Source organism: Ambystoma mexicanum, chromosome 1p (assembly GCF_040938575.1).
Source record: "Ambystoma mexicanum isolate Mex_15411 chromosome 1p, UKY_AmexF1_1, whole genome shotgun sequence".
In the NCBI taxonomy this organism is placed as follows: Eukaryota; Metazoa; Chordata; class Amphibia; order Caudata; family Ambystomatidae; genus Ambystoma; species Ambystoma mexicanum.
Window position 1 is genome coordinate 695,653,247 of NC_090921.1, and position 22,537 is coordinate 695,675,783.

At 45.9% G+C, this 22,537-nt stretch overlaps 1 protein-coding gene across 2 annotated transcripts in view; it reads right to left on the minus strand.

Annotated features, from left to right (window-relative positions):
* Nucleotides 1-22,181, minus strand: part of SYT11 (synaptotagmin 11) — a 236,104-nt gene extending 213,923 nt beyond the window's left edge. The window contains exon 1 of one of the 2 annotated variants that reach the window (XM_069649939.1): nt 21,179-22,181. In XM_069649939.1, the coding sequence (XP_069506040.1) occupies nt 21,179-21,212 (34 nt within the window). In that variant the 5' untranslated portion in view covers nt 21,213-22,181. The remainder of the gene's footprint in view (nt 1-21,178) is intronic. The other variant, XM_069649932.1, reaches the window with a different exon arrangement.
* Between the last annotated feature and the right edge of the window lie 356 nt (nt 22,182-22,537).

Sequence of the window (22,537 nt, forward strand, 5' to 3'; positions counted from 1 at the left end):
GATATTTGGGTGTTCATGTGGGCTTAAACATTCATCTGGAAGCGACAGTACAATGCCGCCACCAGTACTGCCCCAGAACGAATGTGCTACCTTACGGAGGTGAGGGGTGGAGGGGGAGGTGGGGGGGGGGGTCTTTAGGAAACTAATGGACGCTTGGGAGGGCCTTTGGTCGCGTAGGATTGATGCTTTACTTCCCAGAGATGCACTCACGAGAAGAGCCCAAAATAGACATTAAATGCGGAAGATCACATATAAAATATTAACAGGCTGCCAGGAAAATGGGCGCACACATACTTCAAGGCCTGCCCATCCCTTTGGTGCTGCGACATACACTTCAAGGCCTGCCTGTATTTTGACACAGTTGCTTAAAGGCCAAGGACTGCCTGTACTTTTGGAGCGGTCACATACTTCAATGCCTGCTCTTAGCCTTAGGAGCGGATTAAAGGGTTTATGGAGGGGGTGGGAGAGCGTCACCCTACAGATAAATTGGCCAATGGAATCTGAGCAGATCTGAGGGGGTCATTCCTTGTAGCTCCACCCATTCTCAGTACCTTTGACTTGAGTCATTGAAGTGCAAGTTATTTCCAGTACTGTGGCGAAATAAGGCTGTCACTAAGTGCTATACTTAAAAAAAAAAAAGAAAATTGTTATTAATCGTATTAATACCATTTGCAGTATCCTGCGAACACGATCACTGGCGCTTTGGTGATTAAGGCACCCCTTCTGTCATGGAAACTCGGAATAAGACGCATTGTCACATTGGAGTCTAAAAATATTTATGAGTAATCCCTTCTCCTTTCAGTCGCCGACCCGAGTGTGACAAAAACTGCAGCGTACTCTCTCCTTTGAGGTTTGGGGCCCGCTCTGAACAGGCGAAATCCTTCCAAGGCACGCGAGCAATCGACTGTAATTGGGATCCCTGGACCCACAGGGGGCAAATGCATGGGGTCTGCAAGTGTATATATATATATCATTGCATGCACACATGCACGTGTGCATATCATTTGTGTTTTTTTTTTGCTGCTCACCTATTCACTCCTGGAGACACTGCGTTTGCCGTTAGATCATATGGGTTACCCCCATGAGGGCACCAGGACATCACATGCATGCCACAAGTGACTTTGTGTTTATCCATACGGTGGGTGTTAGACACATTCTGTATGCCCCGGGTGCCTTTATGAGCGCCTGTAAATCTTGGTCTTGCCATCTCCTTTGTGCTACCCAGTTGTGGGCTCCCGGTTTTGAAATGTGTGTTAGTGCCTTTGTGCTGCCCACCTATGGTTCCTGGTTATGATCTGCAAGTTTTTTCCTTTGTGCTGCTCACTTATGGGCTGTATCTCCTCAGTCCTCTTGTGCTGCCCTCTAAGGTTTCCTGGTGGTCTAATCGCGGCAAAAAGGCGGTTTGTGGCCCTCCCAATCCATGTAATGGGGGGTGGGAGGTGGAGGGGGGCTGTGCTGATGCTTAATAATGGACTCCTCCTGCTTGTAAGTGCCAGACAGGCGATCAAACTCATGCTGCATGGCATGGTCTGGTCTGGTCTGCAAACTAGCTTCCCAGCCCGGGGAAGAGCTGTATATCTTCAGTTCCTTTGTGCCCAGGGATCTTACAGATGGACAGCACAATCTGTGTATTAGCTCAGCTGTGCCTTCTATGTATAGACCATAGAGGGCTATCTTTCTGACACTGGTTTTGTTTTGCTGCCACAGTGTCGGCTCCGGGAGGAGATCTGTCTGTCACAGATTACTTTGTGCCGTCAATAAATGAAATCATGGCGATGATCAGAAAGGAATTAATTCTTTTGGGCTGTGCATGTAGGGGCCTGAGAGGATGGCCTGTGCATCATGGATGCATCTGTACTCCCCCATGTAGGTGTCAGAAGATTCTATATGATTATGTTGTCTGTGTTGGCCAAATATAGGCTCCAGCAGATGAACTGTATATTAAAATTTCATTGTGCCGAGAGCACCTTTACGGCCCAAGAGATGTATACCAGAGCAATATCCACAACCAAGGATCACAGGGCTAGTGAGAACAGTCACAATAGTGCAGGTTTCCACAAGCCCTAGAACAAAACAAGATTCAAAGATGCTTACACATTTAGACTCAGAGAAAATTACTCCTCTGGTTATTTGAAAAACCCGAGTAAAGACCTTCTGTCTTTCATTGATCCCGAAGAGCCACACAACCTCCTTATACTACAATCCATACCTCATTAATAATCTGCTCGTTCCACTCCATCCCAGAAGCTCTGTGAATCGACAAGATCAGGGAACATTTCAAATTGAGTGCAGAGCCATGTGTTTGAGGGACAATCGGGTTCAAGGCCCGCTAAACTAGGGCAACAAACACAATAAGAAATCTCCCCTGCAGCTATTAGACAGCACTTTCTGGGAGGGGGGGGGGGGGGAACGACTGACAACGCAGAAGAGACTTTTAAATCATTGTGCTGAAACCCTATAAACGCATGCATGTCCAAACGTAACTCGTTATGTATACAGGAGTACAACTACAACTGACCAGATCGTGGTATTCTTCTAAGCAATTGGTGGAATTTAATACCTGTGGTCGTTTGCATGTTGGCACCACCTTAGATTGGCTCGAAATGCTACTTATGCTTTAACATCATTACAAGCGCTTGTTCTTTGCTCTGCTTGATGCTGGGACCATTAGCGCCTAAATAACATTTCTGCACCTCCGTTTTCTTCCTCATTGCTAGAAACGTGGTTCTCTTGCAGCGAGCAAATGTGAAATCCATAGTCCCGAGTATCCTTCCAGCTCACAAATTCTGAGACATCCCCCGACTTCCTTTTCTACTAGCAAGTCCTGTGTTGCTAGCTTTTTGTCCAATTTCTGTGCCAGACCGGAAATGCTGGTTTGCAGTGCCACATGACCACTGCCCGTTTTGTGGGTTTTCTGTGCCAGCAGTTTATCATTTCCTGCTCTAGCTGAGGAAGGCTACTTTTTCGGTCAGTTGCATGTGCAAGCTGCACACTGCTTGCATCCGTCTTTTATTTAGTGTTGATCGAGGTTACACTTTTGTCAAGATTGGGGGCCGTGCCCACTCCTTATTCCTTCTTAGTGCATAAAACCGATGCCTCTTCCTCAGCGCCAGTGCACCTCTTTACACAAAACAGAGGTATGTGGAGTGGCCTGGAGGAACCTCCTCCCCTCCAACTGGAGGGAAAAAGGACCAGGCAGAAAAACCTTCCAGTCCACAATAGTCCACCTGCCAGCGATCAGGCGATTGGTTCAGCAAAGTCCATGCATGATACCACAGCATAACAACCAATATGGCTGAAAAAGAAAAGAGCCGTGTTATGATTTCCTACCTGACCAGCTCCCTTATCCACCATTTTACCAACGGAGAGGGAAACAGCACAAAGCAGCCACCACTATTTGGGATCAAAGGACAGATGAGGAAATGGCATTAAAAGATAGCAGGGATCTTGAAAGGTAAACCACTGGTGACCCTAGAAGTTGGATGTAGGCCACGCTGAGAACGGCCGCTGCCACAGACCCCAATACTATGCAAAAGAGACCAATGGGTCATGCAACTAGAAACCACCCTGAAACTCCGGAACCTGCAAACATGTCAAACACTGCCACAAGCCCAACCGAATGCCGTGTGCTGGCATGATTACACTGCTACATGACAACTTTAGAAAAACTTTAACCCTTCTCCATTATTCGCTATGTCATTTATCATTTTCTACTTTCCTGAGGCTCTCAATTTGCTTGAAAATTACAAGACATCTGCACATCTCTTGTTTTGTCAAGTGTTGTGTGTTTTAGGTTTCAATTGACTGTCTCATTTCTGTACATCAATCTTTGTTCCGTTTCATGTCTAATAACGTGTAGTAAGAAAAATACGGATACTACTTTGAAACTTCTCCATCTTGTTACGTATGATGCAAAACACAGCGCTAAGGACACAATCCATGAGAGCTGCTGACCTCTTATAACGCATCAAATAATCACAAGACACCCACACTCACTGACTTACATTGGCTGCCCCTACAAGTACAGATCGTCTCCAAGGCCAGCTGCATCATTTACAAAGTCATCACTTTGCATGATCCCACCTACCTAGCGATAAATGTCACCATCTCTGGCAGTCATCGCTCCACAAGAAGCCAGGACCTGGACAGATTAGAGATCCAAAAATTGAACAACTGGAAGCAGGCATTCTCAATCTATGGCCCAGCTACCTCATATCCACCCATAGACTCACACACCCTCATGCAATTGTGAAGGGGCTCGACACCCTCCTCTTCAAGGAGAATCTTCTTCATACACAAGACACTTTCGATCCCACCTGCCGGCAGACCCCCTCCCCCCCGGCCACCCCACCCTCCCAGTTACTGGTGGTATTGCGTATTTGTATGCAACACAGTCCCTCTTTACCTTGTGCCCACTTACCTGCATTCCAATCAACCCACTGTTGTACAGTGCTCTGCTGCTTCTCGAAGCTAGGTCCACGCTCAATAAATACCCCACATAAAAGAAATAACATTTTAAAATAATGATAATCACATCTACCAAACTACGTGCATTTTCAATATGGAAGACACTTAGATAGTTTTAGAGATACTTTCATAGCATTGATTCCATTACATATTTACAGAAACACTATCCACCCATGTGAATATCAAACATTTGTTTAGACACAGTGTTAACCTCGTCACTTTCTATCTGAACGGAACCAGCATAAAAATGGTACCCAAGCAAATGTTCATTTGAACCCTGTGATGAATAACACAATCATTCACAATGTCTACCTTAATTGTAACACTTATCGTTTAAAGAAAGACCCCACGTGTATCGGTCATTTGCTGTTGACATTGCTTCAAATTACGTCTAAGCAATTTGGACTGTAAAAACCTTATCACTTTGGCCTGTTTTAATTCCTAATAAATTCAGAGAAAGAAAACATGCCAGTTCACTGTACAAAGTTCCATAAAGAGAATACAGCAAATATGGTTATTTACAAAATTAACAACATAGCACAAATTTCATTCAAAAAAGCAGCAAAAAGCGGAGCTTAAATATCAAAATTGAAAGAACGTAGAAATGGGGTAGAGCGAACCGAGATGGAAAGCCTGTTCCAAAATTGGAGCTAAAAGTGCAGAGCAGCAAAAATACGATTGGGCATTGGGCGAATGAGGAACAGTCAAAAGAAATAAAGACAAATGCACACGCAGGTACATAAAGTGAGACTCAAGAAGATAGATAAGGAGCAAGGTCATGGTACATTTAAAAGGCAATTCACAGAAACCAAAACAGAAGTGGGGCAAGAACATAGACAGGTGAAGCCACAGAGAAGGGCAAAGGCATGAAAACGCCAAAGTAAGAATGCACATTTTAATCGGATCTTACAAATGAGGGAAGCAAAGAGCTGGATCAAAGAAAACACTATATTATGAGTAGTAGCAAAGAGAGAGAAAGCATCTGGGGAAAGAAAGTTGGGAGGGCTGCAGGCAATGAAAGGATTCAGATTTTAAAAGTATTGCAGTGAAGAGAATAGCTAAGCATCCACGCTGCCAGACAACCAGAAAAGTGTCGAGAATCACAGAAAGAGGGTCCTCGGCAGAAAAGTGAAAATGGAAGACAAGGGATTGGATACTAGAAGAAATAGGAGTGGTATATAATGAAGATTAACAGGCAATGGTCGATCCTTGGAGAACCCTTAGACACAGTCACTGGCCCCTTACAAGGGGTCCTTTAAGGTAGGAAAAAAAAGGAATACCGGCCTTGGTGACAGAAAATGGGCGATAATGAAGAAAACCAAGAGATGGCAACACTAGATATATCCAAAAGAGAATGCAGAACAGAGAAAATAGTAATCAAAAGCAACAGATTCATCAAGAAGAATTAAGAGGATTGTTTAGCATGGTGAGCGGCAATGGGGAAAATAACAGTGTCAGGAGAACATGCAAAACAGAACGAAGATTATAATAGCTGGGAAATGGCAGCACATTCTAATTGTTTACATAAAAAGGAAGAAGAGATATGGGAGGATAATTAGCTGGGAGAGAAGGTTTAAAAGGAAATAGCAAGAATAGTGGCATGTTTGCAAGAAAAGAGAATACCAGATGAAAGAAGATTTGAAGAAAAAAGTCAAATAAGGAAGAAAAAAGACGGAGAGAGTATAGAACGGGAAGAACGAAGATGATCAACTTTTGAAGTGAAGTAAGCCCAACAGTAAAGCGACTGCCATGGGGTGATCAGAAGTATGAGGGAACAAAAGAATGGTAAGAAGGAAAAAAAAATCATGGTAGAGGAGAAAGAATGGCAATAAAGGCATTTGGCATGAAATAAATGAAAATCACAGAACGTGTGAGGATAAGAAAGGGTGGTAAGATTACAAGGGGAGGGAGATCTTTTCCAGCAACCTTCCAGTTAGAGTAAATGCCCCTGGGTACATTAGAAAAAGGTCAGCCATGGCTGCAGAGGTTTAGCAGAAGGTAAAGGAGAAAGGAATGACAGAAATAATTTAGCACAGAAGAAACTGAAGAGGAGATAGAGGAAGAACAGTCAGGGTGAAAAAAAAGTAGGCACTAAAGAAAAATGGATATGGAAAGAGAAAGATGGTCTGTCAAACTGATATAAGTACTAACCAAGGGAGAAGCAGTAGGATCGGAGGAAAGATTTCAAGATGGAAAAACTTGTGTAAAAACGAGAAATATGATCAGCAGAGAGAATGGGAAATGCAGAAACAGAAGCACAAGGATGGCGCAATGAAATTAGTTGATGACTGGGAGAAAAGAACAAGAATAATAAAATGAGAAGATGTGCAAGTCAAAGTTATCAAGAAGAAAAGGGACATCAGAAGGCAGAATGGATAGCAAGGAGACAATATCATCACAAAAGGGCGATAAGTGACCAGGAGGGTGATACAGGGACCAGGGTGGTGATACAGGATTACTCACTATGTGGCCCTCCAGATGTTTGTCCTTAACCTCATGATCGCTAGTCAGCACAATCAATTATGAAGGATCATTGGAGTCAGCCCAAAACATCATGGAGGGCCACATAATGAGACCATCAATGAGAAAAGAAAGGCGAAAGGGTTTGAGGGGGAGGCACAATGGCATTCGAAGAAGGAAACGTAAGAGGCAAAGTAGGCGGAGACTAGGAAAAATGGAAGAATAGAAGTGCCGCCGCCAGTGCCTGACAAACAGGAAAAATTTGAGAACGAAGTAAAGGAGGAGTCAGCATGTGGAGGAAATCCAAATTTCATTAAAAAAAATAATAATTGTAGATGGTCTTCCACCCTCAGTGCAGTGAACAGAACCCCATAGGTAGAGACACTCTCCTTCGACAAGAGCTCCTACATTTAACTAAGGCGAGTCACAATGTTATGCCAGGTGGCATATGCACCAGCCTAATGAGAACAAGGTACATAGAGAACCCTTTCCTCCAATGATCACGACAGCTCCAGTTAAAAAAGCTATGTAGTTGTGGTCTACAACCTCGTTGAAGTGAATTAATCATTCTCCCAGTTAGAGACCTTATTGCAAATGTGTTAGAAATGATGGCAGATTAAAAATAATGCCAGTAGGTTTTTACTCTCCAGTGCCAAGAAGCAAATTAGGCAGAGACAAACCTTTACCAAAGGAAAAAAAAAAAGTAATGAAAAGCCAAAGATCCCCAGAAGAACGTCCAAACAGCAGCATAAAGGAGAGAAACATACTCTTAAATACTCAGATAAAAATATACTACGGTAACCTGTGTGCAGACCTAGTGACTAGGAAATACATTACACTTTGTCTAAATTGATGGTGGATATTTACATGGGTGCATGTAAGATTTCTCTTGATAAGCAATGGAAGCAAATATATATGAATGGTATGTTTAAGTTGTATCTAAGAGTCTTACGTTTTGAAAATTGCGCAAATATTGTTAGATGCGATTTCAATTGTATTAAATATACGTGGAAATCAGCCAGCATGTACTGAGTCTTTAGCACTGCGTGTTGTGTCTTGCGTATCAAGAAGAAGCCCTTGCAAAGTAACTCATTTCTGCCGGGTGGGTTTGGGGGGGGACAGGGGGGGGCTTGTGTTCCCCATTGCTATACTTGGTACATTGGGCCTCATTCCAAGGTTCAGCTAACATCAGCGGTAATAACAGAGTTACCACCTCATTACTGCGCATCCGAACTATGGTTTTGGCAATGAGATGGAGGAAAAACCTCCAGCAAAACGCTGGAGATAATTCAGCCACCTTACTGCCCAAATGCGGCCATATTGGCAGGATTACTGCCAGTCGTAATTCTGCTGAAATCCCCCATGGAGTCCTATGAACTCCATAAAAGGGAACTAACACCACCATACCACCACTTGTAATCCGGTGGTAATTCTGCCAGACCAAGTGGCGGTAATGGCAAATCCATTTGGGGGTATTTCAGCAGATTTACTGTTGAAATAACACCAAAGGTTTAGGTCTATATTATAGGACATAAGAGACATCTGCCTAAATGTGTTGAATCTCACGGTTTCACCCATCATCTTGTAACTCCAGAAAGAGAACAGTAAAGGAAGTACTGGATCACAGTCGGAAGACATCTTTGACACCTTGTCAGAACACAATACACTTTTATACAAATTAAGTTTCTATTTTATTCTTAATAATCATGTAAAACGTTGGCAATTTCTTTGTGGATATATCTTGCATCAGGTCTGAGTCAAGTATACATGTGTGAGAACACACTAATCATCAGTGTATACGTCTGTTTAGCAACAGAAAGAAAATGAAAAAAAAAAATATATCAGTATTGCAGAGTGTTTGAGGTCCACCAACATCTGGGGTCCATCAAAAACAGTACATAATTTCCAGTGCTCCTTAAAAATGTTTTCGGCGCATGTCGAGTAGTGAGAGGACCTTCATCAGGTTAGAGGGAGAAACCCTTGTACTCACTTTCAAAATGCACAGATTTTTGATTTCTTCAATCATTGGATCTGTACGCACAAATTAGGAGTAGAATAGATCCTCTGGTAGGAGTCTGCAACGCACAAGACAAGCGGGTACCTTTCCCGTAGCACTGCACGGTGGGCCATGCATAGCCTATTAATACACAGTAACATGCTAGTTCTGATTCAAATTGGCCGCATTATCTTATGAAGCTCCCACAGGTAATTGTTACAGAATGGGTTCCTTTTTTGCAGTCCGCGTGTGGGTTCCTACAGATAATCGCTATGTCTACGATATACTTTTGCTCTCCACCTGTGTGATCTCCTGGAGACGATAGCTGTACTGCAGGTTCCTTGGTGCTGTCCCTGCTTAGACTCCAGGAGATTATCCTGTAATGCTGATGCATTTGTGCTGCCACCATGTACACACATGGACGGTTCCATGTAATTTCAACTAACTAAATTACAAATACCTTGACCCCCATTACACCGACTAAGCGGAGCAGGGTTTGTCCTCTGCAACCCTTGTTCTGGGTAATGGAGGGGGGGTAGGTGTCAGGGGGTGTCCCCCGCTTCCATTACATGGAGAGCAGGGGACAAGAAAGTACATTTATTTTTTTTTAAAACAAAAGACCCTGCGGCACCAGCTCCGACCCACGTCAGACCTGACGCCAGAGGGACAGAGATGAGTCAGCGGCACACACAGAAGTGTGCCTCCGAAAGTTACGTAGGGAGGGGAGGGCAAGGCAAGTTGCGGCTGCAGGCAAAAGTGATCTGTGAGATTATGCAGCATTGCAGGTTCCTTTGCACTGTCCATGCTTGGACTCCTTGAGATTACTGTAGTGGGGCACCCTTTGTCCTGTTCACACATAGGCTCCTAGAGCTGCACTGCAGGTTCCTCTGCACTGCCCAAACATAGGCTTCTAAGGGAGAACCAGTTTTGCGGGATACTTTTTGCTGTCCATGTTTGGACTCAGATGATGGCTATATTGCAGGTTCTTTGTGTTGCCTGGGCATGGCCTTCAAGAGAGGATGGCTGTACTGTGGGTTCCTTTGCACTGTCCATGCTTGCATTCCTGGAGATGATGCTTAAGTGAAGGATCCTTTGTGCTGTCCCCTAATGGGATCCTAGAGATTATACATGTGCTGTAGATTCCTTTGCACCATCCATGCATAGACTCCTGCAGATGCTTCACTACATGTTCCTTTATCCTTTCCACTCATGGGTGTCTAGAGATTATAGCTGTACTGTGGGTTCCTTTGCACTGTCCATACTTACTCCTGGAAGTAATGCTGTGTTCAGGGTACTACTTTTTGCTGTACATGTTTGGACTTCTAGAGATGATAGCAGTATTATTGGTTCCTTAGGGTTTTGCTGTCCATGCTTGGACTCAGAGGATAGCTGTATAGCAGGTTCCACTGCAGTGTCCATGCTTGGACTCCTGCAGATGGCTGTATGGGTTCCTTTAAGCTGTGACCGTGGACTCCAGGAGGATATGTTCCATTGTGGGGTAGTGCTTGCTATCCGTGCTTGGACTCCTAAAGATGATAGCAGTAATATAAAGGTTCCTTTAAACTGCCCATGCTAGGAGTGTGGACTCCTGGAGAAGATGATTCAGTGTGGATTCTTTTGTGCTGTACACTCATGGTCTCCACTGCCCACACTCATGGGCTTGTGGTGGTGAAGCTGTACTGTGGATACTAGTTGCTGTTCATGCCTGGTCTTCTAGAGAAGAGTCCTGTATTGTGGCGTGGGCTCCTGGAGAAGCTGTATTGTGGAGTACTGACTGATGGCTGTGCTTTGACTCCTAGAGATGGCAGCTGTACAGCAGGTTCCGTTGGACTGTGTGTGCTTGGACTCCTGGAGATAATGCTGCACGGTGGGTTATTTGTGAGCTATCCAGTCAATGGCCATTTGAGGGGGATGCTGTGCTACTTGCTATCCACCCTTTGCCTCCTAGAGAGGATGTCTGTATTGCAGGTTGCACTGCACTGTCCATGCTTGAACTCCTGGAGATTTTGCTGCAGTGCAGGTTCTTTTCGTGCTGTCCACTCATACGCTCCTAGAGTTATATTTGCACTGTGGGTTCGTTTGCATGGTCCACGCATGGGATCCCGGAGGCGATTCTGTGCTTTGGTGTACTACTTTTTGCTGTTCACGTTTGGACTCCTAGAAAGGATAGTGGTATTCTGGGTTCCTTTGTGTTGCCTGTGTGCTGGCTCTTGGGGGGAGATGCTGAATTGTGGGGTACTACCTGTGGTCCATGCTTGAACTCCTAGAGATGGCTGTATAGGTTAATTTGTGTTGTGTGCATGGGTTCCTGGGGTACTACTTGCTGTCCATGCTTGGACTTCCAGAGATGATTGCTGCATTGTGGGTTCCTTTGTGCGGTGTGCATGGACTCCTGCAAGAGATGCTTCATTGTGGGGGGTACTACTTACTATCAGGCAGAGAGAAAGATGTTATTACATTTGGGAAAATGGTGGCAGGAATAACTAACAAAGCCGAAAAAAACCCTATGTGTAATATCTCTGGGAGTGATTGGTCCCACTTGAACACACTTTATAGCAACAAAAAGGTGGTGATGTTCCCATTCACATAGGTATTGAACCCTGCCTGACTGAGGGCGATGTAGGGATCACAATAAACCTGAAAGAGGTAGAAGAGGCAATCAGCAAGCAGAACACGGGGAAGGCTGCTGGTCCTGATTTTATACCTGTAGATCTGTTTAAAGGCGAGCCCCTGATATATGGTCTATAGTTCTCCTCTCAGTTTCTAATGCAGTAATCAGGTTAGGAGTTATAGCTTCATCCTGGCAAAGAGCGCCTTTGGTCTCCCTCTATTAAAAAAAAAAGAAAAAAGAAAAAAGAAAAGAAAAGAAAAAAAATTTTTTAAAAAAAGGAAGAGATTCCCCAGCAAACTATCGGCCAATTTCTTTGCTACTCCGCTGGGAAAATCATCGTCAAAATGATCTTATATAAGTTACAGAAATGGGTATACAAAGCTGAAAAAGAAACGGTGGACCAGTTAACCTTATTCCTGCTTATCCAGAAACACATTAACCTCTCAAGGGTGAAATTGTATGCAGTGTTCCTTGACCTTACAACCGCCTTCGGCAGTGTCTCAAGAGCTATCCTGTGGGACATTGTGCCTAAGAAAAAGTGCCCATGCAAGTTGGGTGCACTTCTTGGTCAATTGTATTCTAGTGACCCCACCATTCAGTGAGCAAAGGAGTAAGACGGGGCTGCATGTTAGCACCCCCTAATATTCTGCATACATGTTCAGGAAATTATTGATACAATGACTAATAGCCAAGACTCCCCCAAATTGGGAAATGTGAAGTATCCCACACTTTATTACACAGATGATGCTATGTTGCTGCCAACTACTCCCCAGGGTTCACGTAACTCACTAAAGAAAATGTCTAAGTAAATGTAAGGAATTAGGTTGAACAGCCACCACTGACAAAACAAAGGCAATGGCTTTTTGCCCCAAACATTCCATAACATATTCCCTTTGTTTGGTAGTTGGGGACGCCCCCCCTTGAGCAAGTCCACCATTTCGATTACTTAGGTATTCGTTTTCAAGAACATGGTGACTGAGGAGAGCAGATAGTGAGATCTAACCTCAGCCTAAAAAAAAAAAAAAAAAAAAAAAAAAAACACTGCAGAGCTGTAAAATCTATGTTCCGCAAACATGGGAGTGGGGCCTTCTCCCCAGCCCTGCAGATGCACAGAGGACAATCAGTCCCAGCAGCACTATAGGCAGCGGAGTTGTGGGGTTACGGCAGTGTAAAAGCTTTGGACGTAACCGAATCCAGGTTTCTACAAAATCTGCTGTCTCTACCTGCTACTGCCTTCAGTGCCTGTGCGAGGACAGTATCGGACACTACCTTTGTTGGTATTGCCATTCCCTTTAGACCAGTATCTTATTGGCTTAGGTTATGACAAACAGCGTGAAGGATGGATTCACCTTTGGGCCCTGGAAGGTGGGAAAGGCCTCAAATGGGTGCGTCATGTGAAGGATTCACTAACCTCCCTAAGAACATTGTGGCAAGCACCCGAAGGAATTAACAACAAAGCATGTACTGAAGCAAAAGAGCTGTTAAAGGCTCAAACAAGAGGTCACCTAGTCCGAGAAGCAAAAGCCCTCCAGCTAGGACCCGAGTACCTTGCTCATAAACAGTCAGTTGGCTTCGAGATGCATGTCGACCAATCTGTACCCTCTGTGTGAGGAGCTTATCCCTCAAGTTTAGATTTGGAACCCTACCTCGGGCACCTGTCATGAAGAGGTGGAAACAGCATGCAAGAGACGTATGTCCACTGTGTACCGACACAAAGGAAACCGCAGTACATTTTCTTTTGCTTTGCCCGGTGACCCTTAGGCGCACTTACTTACGTCGACTGTTGCCATCAGGGTGTCTTAGGAAAACCAGAGAGGCACTGGAGCTTTGCAAATGTACGTCACGCCCGAACGTGATCTATGCCACCTCTGTGTATTTACAGAGCTTGGCAGCTAAGGTTCAAAATTCATCCATCTACAGGAAAGTCTGTAAAGGGGGTCAAGAGTAGACCTGCCTTGTGGATTGTGATGATATCGGTTGCTATTGTTTAATACTTTGTGTTCATGCCAGACGACCCTGCATTATGTATGAATGCTGGGTCAGTTTGTTAATATAACTGAGCAGTGGCGAATCTGGGGAGGGGATGCAAACCCAAACGTTTGTTGATGGAATGGAGGCAAGCTAAATATAGGAACTGATTCAGAGGATGCTCGGTGGTTAAATTGCACGGCGTATGTTGCTATTTATCCTGAGTGTGATAACGGTAAAGCACTTTATTCCAAATATTTTTTTTTTACATTTTACATAGTGTAAAGCTTATATATTGTGAAATACAAGTGTTTTAGCTATGTCATGTGTATGTTTTGATATCGATTGTAAAAAATATCGAATATAGTATTGTATACGTTTTTATGGCTCTTTGTTGCCGAAATAAAACAATTAGAACAATAAATACTTGCTTGGCCTCCTGTGCTGTATTGTGGGGTTCTACTTGCTCTCTATGCGTGGACTCCCAGAGTGGATTGCTGTATTGTAGGTTCCTTTGTGCTTTGTGCATCGGGGTGGGGGGGGGGTAGGAAGATGATGTATTGTGTGGTACTACTTGCTATCCATGCTTGGACTTCTAGGGATGGTGGCTGTATGGGTTCCTTTATGATGTGTGCATGGGCTCCTGGAGGGGATGCTTCCTTGTGGGTGGGAGGGTTGGGGGAAGACTACTTGCTATCCATGCTTGGCCTCCTAGAGATGATTTGCTGTATTTGGCTTCCTTTGTGCATGGGGGGGTGCTGTATTGTGTGGTACTACTTGCTATCCATGCATGGACTCCCAGAGGTGATGCTGTATTGTAGGTTTCTTTGTGTGGTGTGCATGGACACCTGGAGGAGATGCTTCACTGTGGGGTACTACTTGCTATCCATGCTTGGCCTCCTAGAGACGATTGCTGCATTTGTGCTGTGAGCATTGGGGGGGGGAGATGATGTATTGTGTGGTACTACTTGCTATCCATGCTTGGACTTCTAGGGATGATGGCTGTATAGGTTCCTTTAATCTGTGTGCATGTGCTCCTGGAGGGGATGCTCTTTAGTGCGGTAGTGCTTGCTATACGTGCAGGGGCTCCTGGGGGGGGGGGTCTTTTGTGCGGTAGTGCTTGCTATACGTGCATGGGCTGCTGGAGGAGATGCTGTATTGTGGGGTACTACTTTCGGACTTCCAGATAGGATTTCTGTATTGTGCTGCCTGGTGCACGGGTTCCAGGGGTTGCAGCTGTATAGCAGGTTCCTTTGCGCTTTCCTCGCTTGGACTCCTAAGCTATAGATCTATTGAGGGTCATTTTTTACCGGCCACGTCTTGAATTCTGGAGCGGACGTGAATCGTGACTTTAGTACCTTTGTACTGAATGCACTGCGGGACTTGCCGCCCTTCGGCTCTTAACGCTGCACCTGATCCCCAGGGCCGGTCTCCGAAAGCAGCCCCCTGAACCTCTCTCGCTGCCCCTCCCTTACTCCTGGGAGATGGATATCGAGGAGGCCCAGCTGGGCCTCGTCTCCCAGTGATCTCGTTGAAGATCTGTCACTAAGGGTGGATTACATCATAGGAACAAAGAGGGCTTTAACTAGTCAACAGAGGAGTTGGATAGAAAAGCACACAGCATCGAGGGTCCTTTATCACTGGCAGAGGCAGCTGGGAGGGAGGCAGTGAAAGCACCCCGTCAGTGCCGCGGGAGAGGGGGCGCTGACCGAATGGGAAAGGCAGCAGGAAGGAGGTCCGAGAGAACAGCAGCAAGCCGGCGACAGGGCGGGGTGGCACCGAGACTGCCAGAGACAGAAAGCAGGCGAGATGATAGATCCTACAACAGTAGGAGACACGGGTAGCATTTAAACAAACGAGAGAAAGTAGAGAGTATACGTATGTGAGCCAGGGAGAAAGATGGAGACAGGGAAAGAGCGAGAGATAGAACAGAGCAGAGGTCAATGGGGACAGCAGGAGAGAAAAGTCAAGCCAACGACAGACAGTGCGAACTGGTCGGTGAAAGAAGGGCGAGGATGGAGGAACACTGGCAGTTGAAGAATGGATAACGTGGTGTCACGCGGGGTTGAATGTGTGACAGACAAGGAGAAGTAATGCTAGAGTTTGTGACAAGTGAATAGACAACTCGGCTCAGGGCTGCGGCAGTAGTACACGCACAGTGCCCACCCAGAGCCTGCCTTCTGTGAAGCAGAACCAGGCCCATCACACCGAAGGCTGCCTGTAACTGCTCTGGCCCATCACTTGTGACACTGCCCGACACACCAGCCTGATATTACTCAAAATGAGCCTGCATTGTCCTAGACGGCAGCCTGGCCCCATCCCAGCCCAACATAGTAGCGCAACTGCCCCCTCACCAGCACCTGATATATGAATCAACCACATCATTATGGCATTGGTCCGATATATCAGCCTGACCCATTGGACAACACCATCGCTACTGCCCAACCCACCAACAAGACAGATAATATTGCGGCCAGGGACGTCATTTGGCGGTTGCCAGGGGTAGCAGCTGCTACCCCTGGCTCTCCCTAGACCTGTCCTTGCTACCCTTGGGCCACTGGACAAAGAGGCAGTGCCAAGAGCAGATGTCGGTTTCACCTGAAAAATGCAGTTGCAAATGCAGCTAATTGTGCCACAGCTTTTTTCACATGGAATCTCGCTCTCGTTAGCTGGAGGAATAACAGGGATGCAGGAAATACCATGAAGCCGCCATCACTGACAGGTTGGTAGTCCATTAGTGAAGGAAGAATGCATGCCTGAATGGCTGGGTTCAGAGGCAGTGCTACCTGTGCAACTCATACCCAGTACTCTAGCAACAGGAAAGGTATGGGAGCTAGGTCTAGCTAGCTTGGAATGGGTAAGAGCAGCCTGCAGTACTCAGTGACAGCACAGCATGAATACAAATCTCAGTGTTTGTCTGCTTTGTGCATCCAGTGGGCCCCTGTGCATGTAATGAGAGGGATGTGCCCCAGTGGCTTCTGCCACCAATCCTGCCTGGGCACTGTGTGACCTGAGCCAGATCTGCATCACAGGCACACTGTGGATTAATGCAAGGTGAGAATTAATTTACATGAAGTTGCCCTCCGCCTTTGAAGTGATATGGAAGGATAGCTCAGACGCAATGCATTTCCTTTGGGAACAAGAGGAAGCAGTGCAAAACTGGTTCAGTTCCTATTCCAGTGCTTTGACGCTGGCCCTGAGCAAGATATAAATGGAACAAAGAAGATCATAAAATGGGCCTTTTCTAGGGATGATGTCATGGATCTGCTGCGGTTTACATTTTAGAATTAAACTGCAAGATTACTGTGACCTACAGCACATCCTTCCTCTCTATCTCAAATCCAACCAAAAAAAGTGGTGGTTACTTACCAAATAAGCAAAACAAAGGTGATGGCTGGAAGGTTTCAAATCCTTCATAGTCACGGGCACACCTCTGGTCAACCCTCCACACCATCATTTTTCTGGTTGGACTTTTGTTGGTCAGTTGATGTTTCCAGTCTGTGGCCACACACTTGGCAGGCACTGGATGTCTGCGCTTGGGGGGGGTTTAGGCATCTTCTAGATGCTCGGTTTACAGCTTAGCGAGAGTGCTGTATAATCCAGGTTGTTGTGTTGGACATCCGCTTACATTCACAATAATTTGGTAATATGGGCCTATACACACCGACTGGTGACCCATTCTTATATGAAATGTATATCATACTACAGTGATATCATAACCATATTTTTCTTCGAGTACTGAGGAACAATGCTATGTGATGCCACTTCCTGTTTTGTCAATGGGTGAAAGGTTGTGTCTCATCACTTCCCGCAATGTCACTTGGGGGTGGGGTCAAATGACACCACTTCCTATGATGTCAGAGGTCAAGGGTCATGTGATGTCACTTCTGCTACCCCTGGCATTTTGGTGAAATGAAGTCCCAGACAGCGGCCCAACACACCAACCTGCTATGGCTCAAGACACACACACATACATACACACACCACCCCTAACATTGAGATGCTCGTGCTTGCCCCCCCCCAGTGTCGAACATATGAACTTCCTGCCGTTTCTTCCCTCCATCACCTCTAAACCCACGACTTATTTCAACAGCTTCCACATTCGCATCCTTCAGCTTATTGCAGCGCACTCATGCCGTCCCATAGTAGGCGTGGGGAGCCCACCCAGGCCTCTTTATTTCTAGTATTAGACTGGTGGCCCTGTATTTACAATTTAAGTGAAACTCAAAACCTACCAGAATGCAAAGCATAACATGGGACCACGTGTGATCTACCAACTCGTAGAAGCCTCAAGCAGTGTATATATGTCAGAGGGGGTTGTTTTAAAGAGAAGCAGAAGGGTTGGAGCAGAGTGTGTTATTTCCAAAACGGCAGCTGTTGAAAGCTCAATATAATTGAAACAAAAAAGGAAAACGGCTTTATGATAGAGCAAAGAAGATTAACCATGACTGCAACTCCCAGGAGACATTAGGTTGTTATATGAAAAACAAGGACTACACGTACACAATGATATGCTTACCGTAAATTGGAATAGAATGAGCAAAGCGTCAAGCATAAGTGGCGCAGTTTAATACCATTAATATCGTGACTCATATGCAGGTGGCACTGTTGGCGAGAATGGGAAGTGTGACGTCACATATACCGGATAAAATTCCTCACGTTGGCTACAGTACCTCACACGTGGCTTCCACACGATATTCTGCAGAGATGAATCAGAGGGGGTCCTCGTGGTGCATTTAGAATATCTTGCCTCAACTGTGGCTGATCGAGCGCCGAGCAACAATGGCTGGGCGCTGCAAGCCACTGGAAAGTCCATTCAAGTTTTCGGGATATCCACAATTCATATATCTGAGATTAATGTACATATAATGAATTGAAGTTTGGTTTATTTGCTTACGTGTTGGCAATTCTGAAAACCTGACTGGATTTTTCTATGTGGAGAGTCCCCAAGCTCAGGCACACTGCACCGGTTGGAGGCTTTGTGGCCCCTGTAAATTATATATTAGTCCTGTGCCTCTCACATGTCCTCACACGAAGAGTAGTTACCCACTGTGCCATCTTACTGGGACTGAAATGTGTAACCTGCAGGTAACACCAATGGATGGAGGTTGGAGGTATTATGGAAGGTGCATAAACAGACAGCACTACCACACCAGAAATCATATCGATCTGTTTTTTTATGACCTCCATATTTAACTTTGCCATAATCAGGAACCTGAGCCAAAACTCCATCCCACCCCCCACGTGAGGACCTTGTGGACTTGTCAATATTTGTGTGACTTGGCCCTCTGAAAAATCCCCTGTACAGTGTGAATAAAACCATGTTCAGAAAGGGTCTTATTGTACAAGGGTGGAGAAGCTGGAGACCATGTAACGATATGAATGTAAAACAAATAAGTGGAAATGTGGCTGGGTCTGCTGCGGCTTAGAAACTGTCGGTTCCTCCCTTTTCTGTAGGAAATGGGCACACTTGATGGGTGGGGGACTTCTTATGTGTACGAAATTGCCACATTGGACGTACTGGCTTGAGTTCCTTACCTGCTGAGATATTGGAAGACATAATGGGGTTGTCAAATGGGGAGAATGGGCGGCACTGGTAGTCAAACTGGATAAGATGTGATGGTCCATAAAGCCACGAGAATGAGAAGACTGGGTTGGCCCGTCGTCCCATCCTACCATACAAAAGATACCCACGTACAAATTAAGCAAGCAACGGTAACGCTGAAGTCCAGGGAGGGTATGAGACGTAGGAAAATGGGCAGGTTGGATGGGGCTGGTCGTCTTAACATGCAGTAACATTTAAGTTATTTTAAAATTGTATTTACATCTTCGGCGTTGAAGAGCTGTAATAAGAATGACTACTAAATAACCACAGAGCCTCTTTGAGACGGGACTGATCACCCCCATCCGTTCCTTTCCCTTGGAATTCAAAGTGACCCAGATCGTGGGCAGTGACCACGCACGCAAACACACTATTAGAGTGTGATGGCCCATTTTGCCCCATGACATCATTGGTACCGGGAGTTGAGCAAGGCACGGGGTTATCCGTGGCATTGCTCCTCGGCAGGGGTCACCTTTTCCTGAGCCCTGATCCCCCGCGAACCCCCCTTCGGCCCCCCCACAACAAAGGCATGGGAAAGATAGGAGAGGTGGAAGCCTGCCAGCACCCCCGCCTTCCCCAGAAATAGACATAACGTCATCCCATCGCCAAGCAGCAGCCATTAGGGCAGCGAGCATTACACTGCAAAACACACTTAGGGGGGTGGCGCTCAACTCCGGGCCATCGACCCAGGGAGCGTCCTCTCTGCCAGCCACGTCTGGAAGGGCCTCGCCTTCCGAACCAGGGTGCGCGGAGGGAGGGGCGACAGAACCACAGTTGAGATCCAGAACTGCGGCCGAGAAGAGGATACTCTTTTACCGACATTGAGCACGGGGTGTGTGCATAGTCGTGCATGCATGTACGTATGTCCGCATGCAACGGCTGAAACCTAAAGCAAGCTAACAGAATAATGCATGCTCAAGCGACGCCCCACCAGTGAATAACACAGACTATATTGATAGTGTATGTGTGTTAATCGAACACAGCCATCCATGGCTACCCAGCTCAAAACCAACAGTGGCGGTAGCCCCCGCCCTCTCTCACTAGAAGGGGAACATACACTATTACAAAAGCAGCTAATCCACTAACTACCAAAGAATTCAGAATTCCACCCAAGAAAAACAACACTCAACGGCCTTCCATGACAAAAAAAGGGGGATAGGGGTAAAAAGAAACGAGAGATGGTAGCCCATTATGAGGGCCTTCCCTCAAGGCGGACTTGTCTGCTATGAGTCCCCAGGGAACCAGAGTAACAGCTGAGGCCCGCGACACGCAAGGCAGGGATTTATCCACGCTTCTAAATTATTATTATGCCATAAAAAGAGAACCAATGTGGAAGCTCCCCGTGAGGATGGGGCTCCGGATGATTAAATATGCAGAGCATCTCTCACAGCAGGCCCCAGCTATGGGCGATTAGACCCCCCCCGACCCCCCAGGGTAGCCGCTGAGCTCTCCTCCCATATTACAGAATAGTGCACGCCGCTCTCAACGCAGTCAGGATTTTAATTAAATCCGACGCCCCCTGCGCGCTGGCTCAAGCGCCGTCTCTAGTCCATGCTCCTCACTTAATATTTTGAGATCAGAGACCGAAGATTACACAGAAAAGCATACCATTCATATACAATACTTAGATTGTATGCAACTAATACCACCCCACCCCCTTTACCCCCAGGGCGGGCTAATGGCTTTCCCCCTATAACTTACTGCAAACTGCATGACGTGTATGATTAATATTTATGTTACCAGCCATGTGTGTGAGCTTGAGCGATGTTAGTATGGATATTCCGATACCACGCTGTGTGCAAAGCCCTAAATGCAGTTTGATGGGTTTCTCTGGTATGTTGTATGAAAATGCACAAGGTTTACATATTTATAGTATAAAAAGATTCCAGTGATGCCACCCACCGGTCACAACGTATTTTTTTGTACGCATTAAACTGCAGGCTATTGATATGGAGAGTTCCAGTGTGCTACCTTCTAAGTGGTGCCTTGTGGTGCCTACTACTTCGCACATAAGGCACTTCAAAAGCTACCCTCTGAGATAGCAAAGCCGTGCATACAGCATCCTGGTACTCACCAAAACCAGTCTTCAGGTTGGTAACCTCTGCCATCTTGCCTTATCCTGTCTGATGCGGCTGGTATCAACTGTTCTGCTGCTACTTGGTTTCCATGTAGAGAGGCCACCTGCTCTGGGCGCCTAGGCCAGATTGGGCTCCTCTAGGCTCCAATGGCTTATCAGAGCTTGGAATAGTCTATTGGCCTGAACTGGTCTGAGCTAGGCTGACTAATGTGCGCTGGAATCTGTTAGGCCTGGGCTAAGCTACTGGCCTGCACTGCTCTGGGCTGAGCTGACTGGTGTGGGGTTTGATCTTAAAAGGCGGAGGCTAGGCCTATACTGCTGGGAGATGACAGATGCAGGATGGGATCTTCTATGGTTGGGCTAGTCGTTTTGCTCTGCACTCCAAGACTGAGCAAATGATCAAGGCTACAGGAATGGTTTGCTCTGCACTTGGATTCTAAGTCAATGTGGAGTCCTTGCCTGAAAATAATTGGTCTGGGAAGACTGGACTAAGCTTTACTAGATGTGTGCTGGTCTCCTTGCTTTCCCTAATCTGGGCGGTGACTGGACTGGGTTTTTCCCACTAGTGGCTGAACTCCTGTGCTAGCACTAGAAGACAGCACTACACGGGGTCCCCAATCTGGGGTCAATTGGGATGGAGCTCCTGAGATTTTCTTGCATTGGGTAACAATGCAGCGCTACTCTGGGTCTAGCTTCTAGGAACTAGGCGCCAGGGTTCAGTTCTTAACTCGGTCCCCTCTTCGAGATCTCGGTTCGAGTCCTGGGTTGCTCCGATTAGTGATCCTTACTCTGCCTACTACAAGGATGATTAGCCTCAAGTGACCTTGTTCTGCTCACTCGATCGGTTGTTGCCTTGCTGAGGTTTATTGGTCTGCTGTGATCTTAGCTCCTTTTTATCGGGTTGGGCTGCGGGGCTCCGGCCCGCTCCTCACTCTTTCCCCTTCAGAGATGCTCCGGTTTCAGACTCTGATGATGCTCTGAGTGCAGGGTGCAGCCGCAACCAGACTGGTCCTGATGAGAGCCGAGACCACGCCCAATAAGACAGCCCACGCCCTCGAAACTGGCATGTCAGCGTCGACTACAAGAAAGACATAAACGCGCATCCCGTATTTCGACCATCTTGGATTGGAGTATGTTCAGTTCAGTGAAAACAGAAAATTAGACTTTTTAATGAAAATAACAGGTACCATTGTTTTCCGTGTCCATTCCTTGATAAATTCAAAAAGACAAACGAAAAATACTAATGTCGGACTTAATACACACATACGTTTCACATTAAAACAATTATATGATTTTGTATGTATTCAGCTGAAATATTCGTCCCTGTGGGAAATAATTACATTTGCTCTATTTATA